At 53.8% G+C, this 16,091-nt stretch overlaps 6 protein-coding genes and 1 non-coding gene across 7 annotated transcripts; 4 read left to right on the top strand and 3 right to left on the bottom strand.

The window, feature by feature from the left end:
- Nucleotides 1-269: 269 nt before the first annotated feature.
- On the bottom strand, nucleotides 270-4,313 carry M421DRAFT_418670 (putative DNA-directed RNA polymerase I subunit beta). Its single transcript, XM_033591871.1, has 3 exons — nucleotides 3,789-4,313; nucleotides 2,043-3,723; nucleotides 270-1,989 (listed from the first exon to the last, which is right to left on the bottom strand). Exons 1-3 carry the CDS (start codon nucleotides 4,269-4,271, stop codon nucleotides 512-514), a joined length of 3,642 nt encoding a protein of 1,213 aa, XP_033450601.1. The 5' UTR covers nucleotides 4,272-4,313; the 3' UTR covers nucleotides 270-511.
- A 49-nt stretch (nucleotides 4,314-4,362) lies between these two features.
- Nucleotides 4,363-6,032, top strand: M421DRAFT_372252 (P-loop containing nucleoside triphosphate hydrolase protein). The gene is made up of 6 exons (XM_033589761.1): nucleotides 4,363-4,766; nucleotides 4,930-5,002; nucleotides 5,087-5,106; nucleotides 5,216-5,278; nucleotides 5,409-5,480; nucleotides 5,528-6,032. Exons 1-6 carry the CDS (start codon nucleotides 4,717-4,719, stop codon nucleotides 5,799-5,801), a joined length of 552 nt encoding a protein of 183 aa, XP_033450602.1. The 5' UTR covers nucleotides 4,363-4,716; the 3' UTR covers nucleotides 5,802-6,032.
- A 1,900-nt stretch (nucleotides 6,033-7,932) lies between these two features.
- M421DRAFT_90912 (uncharacterized protein) lies at nucleotides 7,933-8,473 on the top strand (the record flags this gene model as incomplete). The annotated part of the gene is made up of 2 exons (XM_033597896.1): nucleotides 7,933-8,069; nucleotides 8,128-8,473. The coding sequence occupies 2 exons, from the start codon at nucleotides 7,933-7,935 to the stop codon at nucleotides 8,471-8,473; spliced, it is 483 nt and encodes a 160-aa protein (XP_033450603.1).
- A 239-nt stretch (nucleotides 8,474-8,712) lies between these two features.
- M421DRAFT_372256 (uncharacterized protein) lies at nucleotides 8,713-9,526 on the top strand. Its single transcript, XM_033589762.1, has one exon. It carries the CDS (start codon nucleotides 8,850-8,852, stop codon nucleotides 9,333-9,335), a length of 486 nt encoding a protein of 161 aa, XP_033450604.1. The 5' UTR covers nucleotides 8,713-8,849; the 3' UTR covers nucleotides 9,336-9,526.
- On the bottom strand, nucleotides 9,419-9,521 carry M421DRAFT_t43. Its single transcript has one exon. It is a non-coding gene; the product is annotated as a tRNA-Ala (tRNA).
- An 861-nt stretch (nucleotides 9,527-10,387) lies between the features above and the next one.
- On the bottom strand, nucleotides 10,388-12,537 carry M421DRAFT_418675 (uncharacterized protein). The gene is made up of 4 exons (XM_033591872.1): nucleotides 12,128-12,537; nucleotides 11,977-12,006; nucleotides 11,850-11,924; nucleotides 10,388-11,802 (listed from the first exon to the last, which is right to left on the bottom strand). Exons 1-4 carry the CDS (start codon nucleotides 12,238-12,240, stop codon nucleotides 10,464-10,466), a joined length of 1,557 nt encoding a protein of 518 aa, XP_033450605.1. The 5' UTR covers nucleotides 12,241-12,537; the 3' UTR covers nucleotides 10,388-10,463.
- M421DRAFT_418676 (ARM repeat-containing protein) lies at nucleotides 12,258-16,081 on the top strand. The gene is made up of 8 exons (XM_033591873.1): nucleotides 12,258-12,907; nucleotides 12,958-13,125; nucleotides 13,178-13,898; nucleotides 13,946-14,490; nucleotides 14,542-14,925; nucleotides 14,975-15,093; nucleotides 15,138-15,217; nucleotides 15,270-16,081. The coding sequence occupies exons 1-8, from the start codon at nucleotides 12,677-12,679 to the stop codon at nucleotides 15,872-15,874; spliced, it is 2,853 nt and encodes a 950-aa protein (XP_033450606.1). The 5' UTR covers nucleotides 12,258-12,676; the 3' UTR covers nucleotides 15,875-16,081.
- Nucleotides 16,082-16,091: the final 10 nt, after the last annotated feature.

Genomic DNA, 16,091 nt, shown 5'->3' on the forward strand with positions numbered 1-16,091 from the left:
CACCAGTTCTCATCTTTACACCTTTGTCTTGATCAAAGGCATTGACTTGATGTAAATCTGCTAACAGATGCTCAAGTCAGAGTATCAATTGTATCGTAATAGCATGCGGATTCGCGGGCTTTAGAAAAGGATATTCCTTTGTGCACTGCGCCGCAGCAATGCTTCAGCCGCTCACTACTCACGGCCTTTCCGACATCTCCTGCACGCCCAGCTAAGAATAAGCGCAACAGAAGTCGGTGTGAAAGAAGTGGCACTGTACGTGCAGAGGGCTGGGAACCATCGCAACTGTCTTCCTTGTTGTTCCAGTGTTGTCGTTCGAGGTATCCCAGGTGATCACAGCGTGTCTACCGAGTCGTTGTCTGTTGTGACGTGATTCGATTCATCAATCTAGAGAACTCCGCTGATGCTGCTAAAGAGTCCGGGTAACTTTTGCATCCAAAACGCCAAGCAATGCCTAAACAATTCCTCCCAACATGCCGCTCGTATCTCCATTTCGTGCGTGTTCACAGTCTTAAGGCGAAACATTGAACTTGAGTCTGACACCCATACTGGCCAGCTCAACATCGAGATACTTCAACACACCCGGCACAGCAACCGTAGCAATGTCGTCGCCACCGCTGAAGCGAATGCCCTGGCCATCGGTCCAAGTATCACTCTTGCTCTGGTGACCGTCCGCGAGGCTCGCACATCTTCTACACCTGATTGTCAGGCTCCTGCCACTCTTCTCGTTCTTACGCGAAAACTCGTTGACTGTTGGCGCAGTCGACAAGAAGCTGCCACACCCACGGCAGATGGCTGCTCTGGTGTAGTCGGAGCAGTTCATCAGACGATCCTGGAGCAGGAAAGCAGTACCGTGAGCAATAAGCGCATCACGCTCCATCTCACCAACACGAATACCACCACCCTTCTTCCTACCCTTGATAGGCTGACCTGTCATCGAGTTGACCGGACCTGTGGTACGGACCTGGTACTTATCGTTGACCATGTGACGGAGACGCTGGTAGTATACAACGCCGATGTAAATATCGGCCGCGAGCTCCTGACCTGTGATGCCGGAGTACATGGGTTCGTTTCCGTAGTAGTTGTAACCAGCCTTCATGAGCTGATGGCCAAAAAAGTCGACAGCAGTGTTCTGCTCATCGAAACGGAAGGGCGTCGAGTCCTGGGCAATACCGTGCATAGCACCTGCCTTACCAGCCAGAGACTCGACGAACATACCGATTGTCATACGGGACGGGAAAGCGTGAGGGTTAATGATGACATCGGGTTGAATACCAGATTCAGAGAAAGGCATGTCGATCGAGGGCCACTTTTGCGAGCAGACACCCTTCTGTCCGTGACGAGACGAGAACTTGTCACCGATGATGGGCGAACGGGGAACGCGGAGCTTGACACTGATCTTCTGACAAGGCTGCGTGCCATCCTCTGAGCCAATGATGCGAACCTCCTCAACGAACGCAAGCTCATCCTCCTTGTACTTGAAAAATTGGGTGTTGGCATCACGATTGATGTAGTCATCAGTCGCAGCGTCGTACGAGACTGTGTGCCACGCTGCGATAACGTCACCGTGACGCAGGAGTGTGCCAACACGTGGGAAACCATCCTCATCAAGGGTGTCGAGATAGGAAGCCTTTTTCAAGCCCTCCGGCGCGAAACCGAAAAGCTTGGAGACGGTCTTTCCTGACCTGTTCCTGCGGCCACCCTCCTCCAGATCACAGATCTTAGTCTTGTAGATGGTGCCGTGACCAAAACCACGTTCGTGCGCCGATTTGTTCAGAATCATAGCGTCGTCCATGTCGTAACCGGTATATGAAATGACCGCCACAACAGCGTTGGTGCCGTTCGGGAAATTATCGAAGCCATACTCGTTGTGGAGGGGCGGTCGCACAATAGGTGTCTGGCCTGTCTGGAGGCGGTAGGTCTTGTTGTCGGTGCGGTAGCGCAGCGCGGTTCCAGGTGTACCCATCGATTGCTTACCCATCTGACATTCTACAATCTGTTAGACCAGAATCAAAACACATGGTGGAATAGAAAATACTTACGGTACATATTTCGAGGCGACTGGTTGAAATCGGAGAACGGTGTCATGTTGGCGATGATCGAGAAGATATTGGTAGGGTCAAACTCGACGTGGGTAGAGTCACCAGACACGATCTCCGGGTCCGTGCAAGCGATGGACATGTATGGCTGTTCAAAGGGCCCGACATAGTCGAGCTTGCCGAGAGGAAGGTACTTGACGGGCCGGTACATGCGTGCAACTTGTGAGAACATGAAGACACCGGGGTACTGGCCGCCGTTTGAGTTGGGAACAAACCCAATCTCAAGCTCCAACGGTACACCGTGCGTGCCCTCGACCTTCCAGTATCGTAATGTGTCTGCGATGACTTTGGCTTGCTTTGGTGAGCAGAAGCCCAAGACTCGGCCATCAAGTTGTACGACCACGCTTGACTCAAGTGATGCGGAGGACTTGCTTGATACGCCTAGCTGCGCCACAAGCTTGGGAACGGCTGAAACATCAACGTTCTGTGTAGCCAACTTGCACTTGTGCGCAAAGTGGTTCAGCAGACCACATGGAGAACCATCAGGCGTGTGGACTGGACACATGAAGCCCCAACTCTCCGGAAGAAGCTTACGAACTGTGGTCGTTTTGAGCTGCGCAAAGAAGGCACCTCTGTGCACCATCCTGAAATGACTGATGAAACGGTAGAAGTTGATCTTCTCAGCCACAACGACGAAACCGGCAGTTTGCTGCAGGTCGAGACCAGTTGGAGAGACGAGGTTACCAGTGGAGAGGAAATATTCCATGGCGCGCCCAACATCCATGGTCGTCCTCTTCAAGACCCTGGGAACGAACTCCTTCTTGAACTCGGGCGATGTGAACGACTTCCACTCCGATCGACGGCCCCAGTCCTGCAGGACAGGCCGAATCGAGTTCAGCCACTCGTCTAGTCTTTCCTTGATGACCATTCCGTAAAGCTGACCACCAAGCAGGATTTCCTGGTTCTGGACCGCATCTGGGTTATCGACCGAGCACTCGCCCTCGACTAAGGCGTACAGTTTTCTGATCATGAAGAGGATCATCTGGAACTTATCGGCGTTCTGCGCCGGAGTGACTTTGTAGGCTCCAAGGTGGGGTAAAACGATCTTTCGCAGAAACTCGACACCCGCTTCATCGTCGCTGGCGTCATCAGGAAGCTGTAGCACAACCTTGAATTTGGATCCCAGGTATGCCCTTGTCTTTGCTTGCGAGTGCAACCCGTAGACCTTGTACGTCCTGAGCAGCAATTCTACTCTATCGGTGACGAACTGCTTCTCTGCGAGTCCTTTCGAGCCAGCTGCGCCGACGATGCCCTCGAAGATGTCCCGGTCGTTTGTTTCGACTAGCGCCTTCATGACCATCATGACAGGGACCAGGTATTCGGCCTTCCTCCATGAGAAACGGAAATTGACGTTTCCATCACTGAGATAGTGGAGCGCGTTCGTTTGCGAAGATTGATCGGTGCGGATCGAGCGAATCTGGATACCGTATGGTGTGTAGCCAGGACCGCGGTTCGTGAAGGCACCACGCTTGATGGCCATGGGGTAGTTGCGCCTGTTCACCTGCAGCATTCGAATGATCTTCTCAATACCGTTGACGATAAAGTAGCCACCCAACTCCTCGGTCTCTTCCTTGGCCTTGACAAGCTGATCTGGGCTCATGTTCTCGAGGTGACACCGGTTCGACTGTCACGCGTTAGCTTCCGTGCTGCTGTACGCGTGCGCATTCCGATAGTTTGGGTGAGTCTCACCCTCAACATGATGGGGATCTGTCCCAGGTCGCAAACCTCCTCCTGCCAATCTTCGTTGTTTACTTTGTACTCGAGACGAGCACGAAGCTTGCCACGGTATGTGGCGTGGCGCTCTCGACATTCCGCGGGGAAGATGTTGCGGTTCTTGAGTGCAACCTTGTTGGAAGGCGGCAGGACAGCCTTGTCAAGGAAAACATCTTGAATGCGCACAGAAAGTCGGTTTCTGCGCCCAATCTCCTCAGGTTGCGCGTACGGGTCGCCATCGGTGAAGCTTTTGATACCAATGTCCTTAATACCCTCCTCGATCTGGCCGCCGGGCGTAAAAATACTATTAAATGAGTTGATGTGGGGGTCGACAGCTGCAGCGAGTGTCGGATAAGCGGTCTTGTCCTTGGGCGGATTCCGGAAGAGGTGCTGGCGGCGCTTCGTGTCGAAATTTGTTGACCACTGTGGCTGCTTTTTCGCAGTGGCAGCTGAAGCCATGACGGATGACTCTTGCTGCAGTGGGTCGCGTGGGCGGTCACAGTGTGGAAGCTGTGGGTGCTGCTTCTTCCAAAAGTTTAACTTTTTTGGCGGCGACGCACGGACTGGCAAATGCAGCCGCGGGAGTTAGCTTGCTGCAGCGGAAGTCACCTGCCCGCGGCGAACTTGTGCACAGCGACCTCTCCACCTGCGGCCTTTTCTCCAGGGCAGCGCAGTCCTCGCTCTTCACATCGCCACTCTGCAGCCAGCACAATTTGCATGATTTTTGTATTGTTGTCAATTCTCTGTTGCTGCTACTCGACACCGGCGTGATCGCCAACCACTACCGAATAGACCCCGCAGCAAGGATTCCCACGCTTTCGCACCAGCATCCATCGTCCATCACCTGTTCCTTGCGGGAAGACGACCACGACTCGAGGCCACTACCATCGCCAGGGCTCCCACCATGGCGAGCATCTTCCGCCGAATCTATGACTGGCTTCTGCGCCTGTTCTGGTGCGTCTGCCTTCTTGCCTTGCGCCTGCGCGTGCACCAGCCTCGATGCCTGATGCGCCTCTAATATCTGTCCACTCCTACCCGTCTCAGTCCCGAGACATAGCGTCACGACACTCGAAAATGATCCGAGATGAGATGGAAGCTGACTCCCTTCACTTTGCAGGGCGACAGAGATGGACATCACCATGATCGGGTTGCAGAATGCTGGCAAGACGTCGCTATTGAGGGTTCTGGCGGTGAGTGATCTCCAGATCGGGAAGTGGCCGCGCTACATCCGCGAGATCTCTGCGAACATGTCCCACTGACGAGATGCTGCCTAGGGAGGAGAGTTCACTGTTGAGTGCGTCAATACTCACTCCATGTCGTGCAAATAGCAGCGTGCCGGCTGCGCAGCTCTGCGCGACCATGAGCTCCATCGTCACAGTTGGTCAAAGCGCTAACGGCCATAGCTCCATCCCTACCGTTGGCTTCAACATGAAGCGCGTTCAGAAGGGCCATGTAACATTGAAATGGTGAGTGCTTCCCTGTGCCGTCTTGGTCACGCAGGTCCACCTCTTGTAGCACCAAGCCGGTTTGAGCCACTTTTCCGGGTTGCAGGCATTTTACCCTGTCGTGGTTCCGTCTGCTGACCGTGACCTACAGTTGGGACCTCGGAGGTCAACCTAGATTTCGCTCTATGTGGGAGAGATATTGCCGTGGAGTGAATGCAATTGTGTAAGAGTTGGTCGCACGTGCTGCGGCGCTTCGGCTGATCCGTCCAGTTTCATTGTCGACTCGGCCGATAGGGACGCTCTTCCAGTCGCAAGAGAAGAGCTGAAGCTGCTGTTAGAGAAGCCAGCCCTCGAAGGCATTCCACTCCTTGTGCTTGGAAACAAGTCTGATCTGCCAGGCAAGCTCTCTGTCGACGAGCTCATCGATGCGCTCGACCTCAAGGAAGTCTCGCATCGAGAGGTGAGCTGTTACGGAATCAGCGCCAAAGAAGAGACGAACCTCGACGCTGTCCTCCAGTGGTTGATTGCCCGAGCCAGCAAGTAAATTATGGTGTGAGCCTGGAGGAACGGGTGATAACGTGACCGGCGGGTCTCCACGTGCCCAGCAGCGCATTCGATTCGATGTGGTGCTTTTCGACTTTTCGACCTTACGACTTCGACGTGCCTATGTTCTCACGAGTTTACGGCCGTCAGCTTCTTACGATATGCTTAATGATTCTTACGACGTGAACGGAAGACAAGACAAGCAGGTCATACTGCAGGCCAGCGATGGCCACATCGTGTTTCCACCCAGCATATGTTGTCTTTTTCGAATTTATTCGGCGACGTCGGTTTTAGGACCATGGACGGATGCCAGTACATCTGATTCAGCATGTAGCATTTTCATTTGTTTCGGTTCGAGCGACAGTACAGCGAGCGCGATAAAGAGACGGATGATCCGGTCCAGGTCTGGTTTCAGTATGTAGCGGAACAATTGCTGTATGTTTCGAAGTGCTGTTCATCAGGATGTGCAGCTTTGCCGGCATTCCGCATGACTATGGCTGCGTACCCTTCGCAAATCGTGACTTGCGCGTGCTCGTGACCTCGTGTCGAAAAGGAGCACTCCTTTGCAATCCTCGCTCACACTGTCGCAATCACGTGCAAACAAGCAGCGTCGTAGAGCAGCGCAGTCGGTGTGCATTCGAATCCAAAATTCAGTACTGTGAAAGCTGGCGGGATCGGTCCTCTCGTGTCGCGGTCGCACGAAATTTGCAGGCGGTCCTTGACCAGGGTCTCCGTGTTCGCAAGGACTCAGGAGTCGCAAAATGGAGCTCAACGCGCAGAAATGAACGACAAGCACAGCAATGAGGCAGCCAAAACCCACACAGAAAGAGAAAGGGCGCGGAAGGGCACAACCGCGAGTAATAGTATTATTTCAGCAGCTTCGCTGGCAGTGGGACCAGCGGGCAACCATGCCATCTACAATTGAACAACTCATCCTGCATTAGCGTAGCCAGGGAACTGAGGTCTTGGGCGCTCTCATTGGCCACACCGTCCTGGGCCAGTCACACATCCCTGTCCTCGCGTACACTGCTGGAATGAGTGTTGGGAAAGACTCAAAGAAGGGCGAGGGAGGAGACGATGCAGTCGAGATTTTAGCTGTAGTGAAAGTGGGTGGAAGTGCAGAGGGCAGCGGGCAGAGAGCTTGAGGCTGGTGCAGCATCAGCCTTGTGGGTGATGTGGGGTCACGCATCGATTGCTGCAGCGTCCCACGATTATCAAGTCTCGATGAAGACACCAAGAGGACATCATGCGATCTGAGTACATACAGTTTGCTGTACGAGGTTCAGGTGCTCTGCAAGACCTTGAGCTCCTCCAAGAACGCGCCACGATGATGACAGTTTGCTCTCAGCTTGCTAGCAGGGAGTGTACAACCACCACGCCACGATAGAAGTTTGTGTTCATGATAATTGCCTCTGTGTATTCCAGATTCAGACGGTCAATTTTCACCGATACGACCCCGGTGAGCAGAACGCGAACGCTCCCGACCGGAGCCGAAGATTCTACAGCCATCCGCCTGCCCTGATATCCCCGCATCTCGAGACCAAGCCACTGCACGCGCAGCAGAAAATCAGCAGCTCACTCATCACAGTCGGGCCTGCAGCAAATCACAACGCCCCTGGCGTCGTCATTGCCAGTCGCAGCGCTCTCCGTCTGAACCGAACTAGCTCTCTTGCCAAGTGCACAGCCGCACCGCTCCTCGAGAGGCGGGCCTGTTCAAGCATTTAGACTTCGTCATACCCACCTTTGGAGCTTGCACCCGCGGCCCACACGCTCACAACACACCCTCTCACAGCTCCAAACACGCCTAGTTTCGACCGGATAACGGCCAAGCGAGCACGACGATGCCTGCTCTATTTGCTCGGCAATTCTACGATGATGAGTACGTTCCATTGCTAAATTGTGGCTTTGCATTTCCTTGAGTCGCTATTCTTTATAAGCTGGTCGCGCATCCCTGCTTCAGCGAACGGTGCTTAAGACGTCATTCATCGCGCATCCCAACACACACATCTACCTATCTCTATCTCACCTTCGACCTTGCCATTTCTATACCCACATCCACATCCACATCCACATCCACATTAAACTCGCAACTACTGCTGCTGGCAACTTCATCATCACAATTCACTAACATCATGGCGCAAACAAGTTGTTATTATGATCGCTACGGTGTACGACGATGCTACCGCCAGTCCGCGTGGAACACCTGGGTGCGCTGGGTCGTCCTCGCGGTCGTCGTAATCGGATTCCTGCTCCTTTTCTTCCTCTGCAGGTAAGTCATCTCCACTCAGTTGAGCGTGCTTGACATGAACAACATTAACACAAATCAGCTGCATCACCGCGCGTCGCAGGAGAAAGGCCGGTCGCACACCCTTCTACGGCACAGGCTGGGCCGCGCGACCTGGGAACAACAACGCGCAGCCCTACTACGGCAACCAGAACCATAACAGCGCGCCCGCACCACCCTACTCCGCTCCGAATAACAACAACAACAACAACAACAACAACGACTACTACAACGGCGCAAACCAGGGCTACTACAGCGGCGCAAACCAGGGCTACTACGGCCAGCAGAACGGTGTTGAGCTGCAGAGCCCTCAAGCTACATATGGCGGCAACAACCAGTACGCTCCTCCTCCTGGTCCGCCCCCGGGCAAGGACGGCATTATCCGATAAGTGCTTCAAGGCACATCGCAGATAATGAAGGAGAAAAGGATTGCTGGTTACGACTGATGCGGATGGCGTTTCTTACTTGGTTTCAGGCATATGATGGGGCACGGATTCGATTAGTACGGGATACCTTTTGCTAACTTTTTTCCGCGCGGCTCGGCGAACTGTACGATCAGTAGTCTCTTCACAATGATAATGTTTACCTTTCCTCGTCTCTTCCTTCACATCACAACCTCAGTCACACGGTGCCAGGAGCACTTGTGAAGTTCTATCTTCGTTCTCGAGCAATGTAAAGCTCCCGCAGACTTACCGCATCGTAACGAGGTCTAGGGCAGTCTATTGGCAAACCGCCTGGAAATCTAGCACGTCATAACACGGGAACATGATATTCAAGTGTTCATACACTCGGCAGAACCTCTCTGACGAGCCTTCACCCCCAGTACCTCGCTCACGTGCATATACACCTGGAGCTGTCAAACTTCTTCATCGACTGCAAGACAGCCGCACATCTACATTGAATACCTCCCCGTACCGTGGGTGTGCAAACGGTATCCGTCTACGAGCGAAACTCGACAATGGTACAGCAAGAACCATGCGTCTTTGCGCAGCCTGCAGAGACCGCCCTCAGGCGATCGCTAGTGACATGATGTACCTACCCCTAGCACCTTATGTCATAGCTTGTGAAAGGTGCTGGATTCGATTATTCGATTCCAGTTTGTCAATTACACTCACGGCAGACGGCAATCAATCAATATACGTAGAAAAATTCTCAGCATTCCAAGAGACCCTACATTTTTCCGGACGATCATTCATTTTTCTCGACCGATCCGGAGGTGGCAGACCCACATCGCTCCTTCCGCAAATTTGACATGGTCGAAAATTTCACCACCACGCCCACGCCCACCACGACGCTGTGGACTGCAAAAGAGAACTAGAGAAAAGCAAAAGATATGGACGATCTGGGAATCGAACCCAGGACCTTTCCCAGGCTGCTCGATTGCCTGAAAGGCGACCGAAGTGCTAAGGGAAAATTATACCACTAAACCAATCGCCCATTGCCGATTGATGGAAGCATTGCTGATTAGAAAGTTATTATCGTTACGAGATTAGCCGTGCTCTAGTAGGAGAGTGTCGCATCGATGAACAAGGAGACCGTACTGTCGAGCACTGAGGCTGTAATGTCGAACTATAATGGTACCAGTACGGTCTAACACAAGGTGCTGAGGGAAAATTATACCACCCTAGACCGTCCGACGGCTGTTTCCAGCCCAGGCCTGCCACAAACGCTTACGACATGTTCCATGTTTATTTCTTGCTTTACCGTCGTCATGGAGAGTCGCTGCAGCGGTACATTCCCTTTGTCCTACTGGCCTCGCGGATACAGTGTACCTGCTCGTGAAAATGCTGGGGGATGGCAGGCGCGGCATTGTAGGCATCAACGTCTTCAGTAAGAGAATTTTTGACCTGCGTGGTTACCTGGAACCACTCGTACATTGTTGGAGTACTTGGTTTCGCGGTCCGAGAGTTCGCTACGTGGGCAGATATCGCTCGCGCGCCTGATGCACGGGAGGTTGTCGGTATCAGCGTGCGGCTGCCTTGTAACTGGTAATATGTCTAACGACTACGAGTGCATGCAGTGAGGCGCTTAGAATTAAGTATTCTGTTATAGAGGTCCTTCCGAATATATACAAACAAGCCTCTGAATATCATGTTTCTGTTTGAGGTGCTGGGATTCGGTCTTTAGTCTTCGTTACAGTGCGAGGAAGTCTTTAAAAGCTTTACATCGTGCTGGGGAATGAACATTCATCCAGTGCCTCTGGCTTCGTGTGGCTCAGGCTCCAATGCAATAGCGCGTCAACGAAGAGTCCTGTACCGGACATGTACACTTCTCACAGCACATCTGACACGCAGTACGTTCAATCACCTCAAGTCTATTACACATTACGCTGCGAAAGCCCGTCTCCCACTAATGTTGCTCCCTCCACCTCTTACCCTCTCACCCTCTCGCGCCCCCCATCCCACCCCCCAACAACCCCGCACTCGCCTCATTCTCTAGACTAATCTTGACATCCAGCCAGCTATAGAAATTCTCACTCGCACAGAACGCCGCATACAACGCATCCCTCACTCTGTGTCTCTGAATCGGTCCCTGACCTCTCAACTTCACACTCGTCCCGTACTTACTGACACTAGCCAAAAACTCCGGGATGGAGAAACTTGCATACCGCTGATGCCCGCCGGGCGAGACGATGTTGGAAGTTGCGAGATACCGGTTGATGGGTGCGATGAACGTGGCTGTTAGCTCGGCAAAGTGGCGCCGTATCAGCGGGCTGAGGGAGGAGGTCTGGGAGTCGAGTTTGAGGGTAGCTTCGATCTGCGATACGACGCCGGCGTCTGATTTCAGGAACCGCTTCGACGGCGTGTGTACTTCGATGCCGCCGCCCGGCAGGTCTAGGAGCACGTTGCGGCTGGACTTGTGGTGCAGAGAGTGATGCCGCCGGGTTGGGACGGGCCCGTCGAAGTTCTGCAGGTAGAGGATGTGTGGGCGCTGCCCTTGTGTTTTCTCTGCGGCAGCCACGATGCGTTTCAGTAGGAAGGGGTTGGTGATGCCGATTATGAAGGGCCGGGGGGTGCCGCCGTCGATGCCGATGCTGCGGAAGTCTGCTTGCATGGTCATGTAGGGTTTTACGACGCCGGCGTAGGGCACGGGTCGGATGACGTCAAGGAGGGAGGACACGGCTTCGCTGGCTAGTTGGGGGGACTTGGCGATTACAATGATGGACTCACAGAGGATCAGCTTTTCGTACAGGACGTAGAGATCCGTGATGCAGGGCATAAAGTTCATGATAGTATCCCAAGATCCTACAGGCTCATAGGCGTAGATGGGCGGGTGGGGATCTGCCGGCAGAGGGTTGGACCCAGCGAGACCTTGGAGTGGGAACGAAGGGTGTGGCGCGATGTTTAATGTTAAGATACGGCCTAGGAATGGCAGCTCGTGGCCACCTATCGATGGTGGCGGCCAGTTGTTCATTTGCGCATGGGCGCCTTCCAAGGTAGTAGGATCGCTGATCACGCCGCTCTCTGTCATGACTTGTAATATCCGATTGTTGAAGCTGGTGAAGTTGTGATGTGATATCAGAACCATCGATCTCTGGTTGAAGCTTCTCTTCATGGTTTCGTCGAACTCCTGGCGGAACACGCATGACGCAAAGAACTGGTCGCCACTGCCATGTGGTGAATTTGGAGAGCTCAGCTTGACACCAGGCGAATCGTTCGTGACCGTGAAGTTGAACGCCAGGTCTTCAGCTGTCTCAGTGTTCTGTTGTTCTGGGAAGCTTGGAAGGTCAGTCGTGGAAACATCAGTCTCGAGAGATAGGGCTACCTATTGAAGCATATTGCAGTGAGGTCCGCAGTGCTGAATGCAACAGTGGGTGGATACAAGATTTCGATCTCTGGCCTTTGAAGGTCAACTTCAGTAACTCTTGGTGGATTCGCGCAGCCTCACCTACCCTACATCGACGTTGAAGTTGCAGACGATACTGTTGCAGTCAGTGATACATTCCTAGTTGTCATGTTGCCCTGAACCTCAGGTTCGTTTGCTATATGCGATCATTCGATGTCTGATCATATCTTTCTAGAAAGGGAATGCTGGAGACTCACAACGCCACAGCCCAGTTCCGAAATCCGTCCGGCATGTTCATAACGGGTTCCCTGAGATGGTCTGGCAGGGGCTTCCTGCGCAGATTGTGGATTTTGTTCTTAATTTTCTCCATGTTGGCCGTGCAAGACACCTGACGGGAGCAGGTGGATGGTGGAGCACTAGTCAGGTATAGCGCTTAGGCCGTGTCGACGAGTGAGGGTGAGGGGTGGCTATGATGGACTTGGATGGGTATGGGTTCGGATGCTTTCGGGCGTCATGGCGCAGATCAGGCTCAGATGAGATTCTTTGCTGTCCAAAAATCGCGTCCTGGAGAAGTTGTGTGTGCGACGGTCGCTGACCCGCAGCTGTTGTTGGCTTTGGACTTCCCGTGTTGGCGGGCAGGGATGGCTCTGCAGCGGTGCGTCGACGTCAGAAGCATGCACGCCGACGCGACAGCAGCCGCACCCGCCAAAGGCCATTCACGCATCCTGCGCTCGCCTTGTCCACGCCCCCGGCAACGATGAACGTGTAGCTGCACCATGTAGAGGCAGCCGCCGCACTGTATCAACATGGACCCCAACATCACCAAGGCGCTCAGCGATAAGCTCTACGACAAGCGCAAAAGCGGCGCCCTCGAGCTCGAGGCCCTCATCCGCAATGCACTCCAGGCGCAGGACCACGACAGGATAGCAAAGATCGTCCACGAGCTCTGCCACCACTACGCATACGCTGTCCACCAACCGCACGCCCGCAATGGAGGCCTCATTGGTCTGGCTGCGGCTTCGATAGCATTGGGGCCAGTATGTGCCGGACTGCACCCTTGGTAATTGCTGTGCTCACACGACCACAGGAAGTAGCCCGCTACCTCGAAGAAATCGTTCCTCCGGTCCTTGCCTGCTTCTCTGACTCGGATGCGCGCGTTAGGTACTATGCATGCGAGAGCATGTACAACATTGCAAAGGTGGCAAAGGGAGAAATACTTGTATACTTCAACCAGGTGTTTGATGCATTGTGCAAGGTGGGTTCCGGATTGGTGTTTGCGGGAGTGCAATGCTTACACGCGACAACAGCTTGCCGCCGACTCAGAGCTATCAGTCAAGAATGGAGCTGAACTGCTCGATCGCCTAGTGAAGGACATTGTGTCCGAGTCCGCTGCCTCGTACATATCTGTTCTGCACCACCCAGATGAGCCGCTCGGCCACCCAGACGACTCGCCAGAACCTCCCCCTCACCATCTCGAGACCGCCTTCAACCTCGAACGATTCTTACCCCTTCTCGAAGAACGCATAAACGTCATCAACCCGTTCACACGCTCATTCTTGGTTGCGTGGGTAACCTTGCTCGATTCGATACCCGACTTGGAGCTCATTGCTCGCCTTCCTCGCTTCCTCGGCGGCCTCTTCAAGTTCCTCAGCGACTCGAACACCGATGTGTACACCATGACGCAGGTTGCGCTGGACAGGTTCCTCAACGAGATCAGGAAGATTGCAAGAATTAAGAAAGGCATCGCAGAGAGCAAAAGAAGCCAGAGCAAGGACGGTCGGAGACTTTCCACGTCATCAAGCACTCGCAGCGATGCTGGAGGTGAGAGCGAAACCACAGGAAGTACGCCGCTCGAGCATCACGTGTCGGTAGAAGACGGCGACAATGCAAGTGGACACAGTGAGTCGCTATCTGGCGATAGTGGGAAGTCTGTGAATGGCGATGGCGACTGGATCCCAGGACAAGATGTCCACGTCGACCACCCAAAGATTTTGGCGATTCTGGTTAGCTTCCTCAGCTCACCATCAGGTAAGGCTCCAATGCCTGTACAGTAATATCAAGGCTGACGACTGCAGACGCGGAAGAAGAGCAGACTAGCATCCTCCTCACGTCTCTGCGCTGGATTAAGGCGTTCTTCGACATCTGTCCCGAGGACATCATGCCATTTGTTCCAAGCTTGCTTTCGCACGTGCTGCCACGCATGTCACACGATGTCGACGATGTCCGCAAGGAGGCTCAAGAAGTGAACGCCTCGCTGATGGAGTACATCATGTCCCTATCTGAAGATGGTCAGCCAAACGGCAACATAAGCGACAAGATTCAACTTCCACCTTCGCTTTCCGAGCTCGGCAAAGAGCTCACAGGCACTCAGCGACGAGACTCGAATCTATCGGCCAGACTCCTCAAGGCAGTCATCCGTGACCAGGCAGCAGAAGGCAAGGCAGGCACGCAGTCTCCGATACCAGGAGAAGACGGCGGCCCTTTGCCACGTCCAGTACCTGAACTGGACTACCAGGCTTCTGTCAGCGCTCTAACTCTACAGTTTCTCAACGAACACGAAGCCACACGTGTCGCGGCGATTGCATGGCTGATCATGCTACACAGAATGGCACCTGGAAGGGTAGGCGAGCATGTTAGTAACAGTTTGTTCTGGCTAACGACGATGGTGTAGATACTGACGGTCGACGACGGGACCTTCCCGGCGCTACTAAAGACACTGTCGGATCCGTCTGATGCGGTTGTTACACGCGACCTGCTATTGCTATCGCAGATCTCGATGCACAGTGACGATACGTACTTTACGTCTTTCATGGTTAATCTCCTGAAGTTGTTCTGTACGGATCGAAGACTGCTCGAGACACGAGGCAACCTGATCATCCGACAGCTGTGCCTGACGCTGAGTGCGGAGAAGATCTACCGCACAATGGCAGACTGCATCGTGAAAGATGAGGATGTCGAGTTTGCGAGCATCATGGTTCAGAACCTCAACAACAACCTCATCACAGCACCTGAGCTTGCCGACCTGCGGAGGCGTCTCCGCAACTTGGAAAACAAGGCATGAAGTTTTCGGCAAGCTTTCATGTTCAGTGTACTGACTCGATCAGGACGGCCAATCCTTCTTCGTTACGTTGTTCAAAGCTTGGTGCCACAACGCAGTGGCCACCTTCTCGCTCTGCCTACTCGCCCAAGCTTACGAGCAAGCATACCACCTGCTCCAAATCTTGTATGTCATTCTACACAGGGCTATTCCACTGCTGACAATCACAGCGCCGATCTCGAGATGACGGTAAACACGCTCATCCAGATTGACAAGCTTGTGCAGTTGCTGGAATCACCAGTGTTTACATGTGAGTGCTTGATTTGCATGTGCAGGACTGTCTCTATCTAATGTATCAACAGACCTCCGCATGCAGCTCCTCGAGCCGGAGAAGTACCCTCAACTGTACAGGTGCATGTACGGGCTTCTCATGCTCCTGCCGCAATCGTCGGCGTTTGCGGCTCTGAAGAACAGGCTGAACAGCGTGTCAGCCATTGGCTACCTGCACATTGCCCCACGGACGTATGTACCCCAATCCAACACGCTGAACCATTTGAGGCAAAAAAGCTCAGAAGTGGGTACATGCAGCGCACCGCAGGGACCTTCTGCGTCCGGGTTCGAGCGGCCCAACCGACTCAAAGCGAGAGAAGAAGGCAGCGTCAAGTGGGTGGAGCTCCTCGATCGGTTCAAAGCAACGCAGGAGAAGGCGCGGCGCACGCATCAGCACGTAGCCATGGGCGAAGACGTGCCAGCGGGCCTCGAGACGGTCGAGGAGAAGATTCCAAAGGGCCCGCCGGCGGTTCCACCGAAGCACGCAGGTCTGCGACCCAACTCGCCAGCGGGAGCGATGAGGCCGCCCGTGACGACGGCGGCAGGCAGTGCAGCGCAGGGGCACAAGCCGAGATCTAGCCTGAGCAATCTTGGACGGTTCGCGGGAGGCGTGGCTGGGCGGAACAGGAAGAAGTGACGAGATGTAGAAGCCAGGTGTGTTTTTGGCGTCTCGGGTATCTTCCAGCGTTGCATACGTCTTGAGCATAGTCCGGGGTTAGAATGCAGTCAATGCAGTCAATGCAGTCGATGCAGTCGATGCAACCAGTGCAACCAATGCAGTCGATGCAACCAGTGCAACCAGTGCAGTCAATGCAGTCAGTGCAACCAATGCAGTCAATACAACCAATGCAACC

This window comes from Didymella exigua (assembly GCF_010094145.1).
Source record: "Didymella exigua CBS 183.55 unplaced genomic scaffold M421scaffold_8, whole genome shotgun sequence".
Taxonomy (NCBI): Eukaryota; Fungi; Ascomycota; class Dothideomycetes; order Pleosporales; family Didymellaceae; genus Didymella; species Didymella exigua.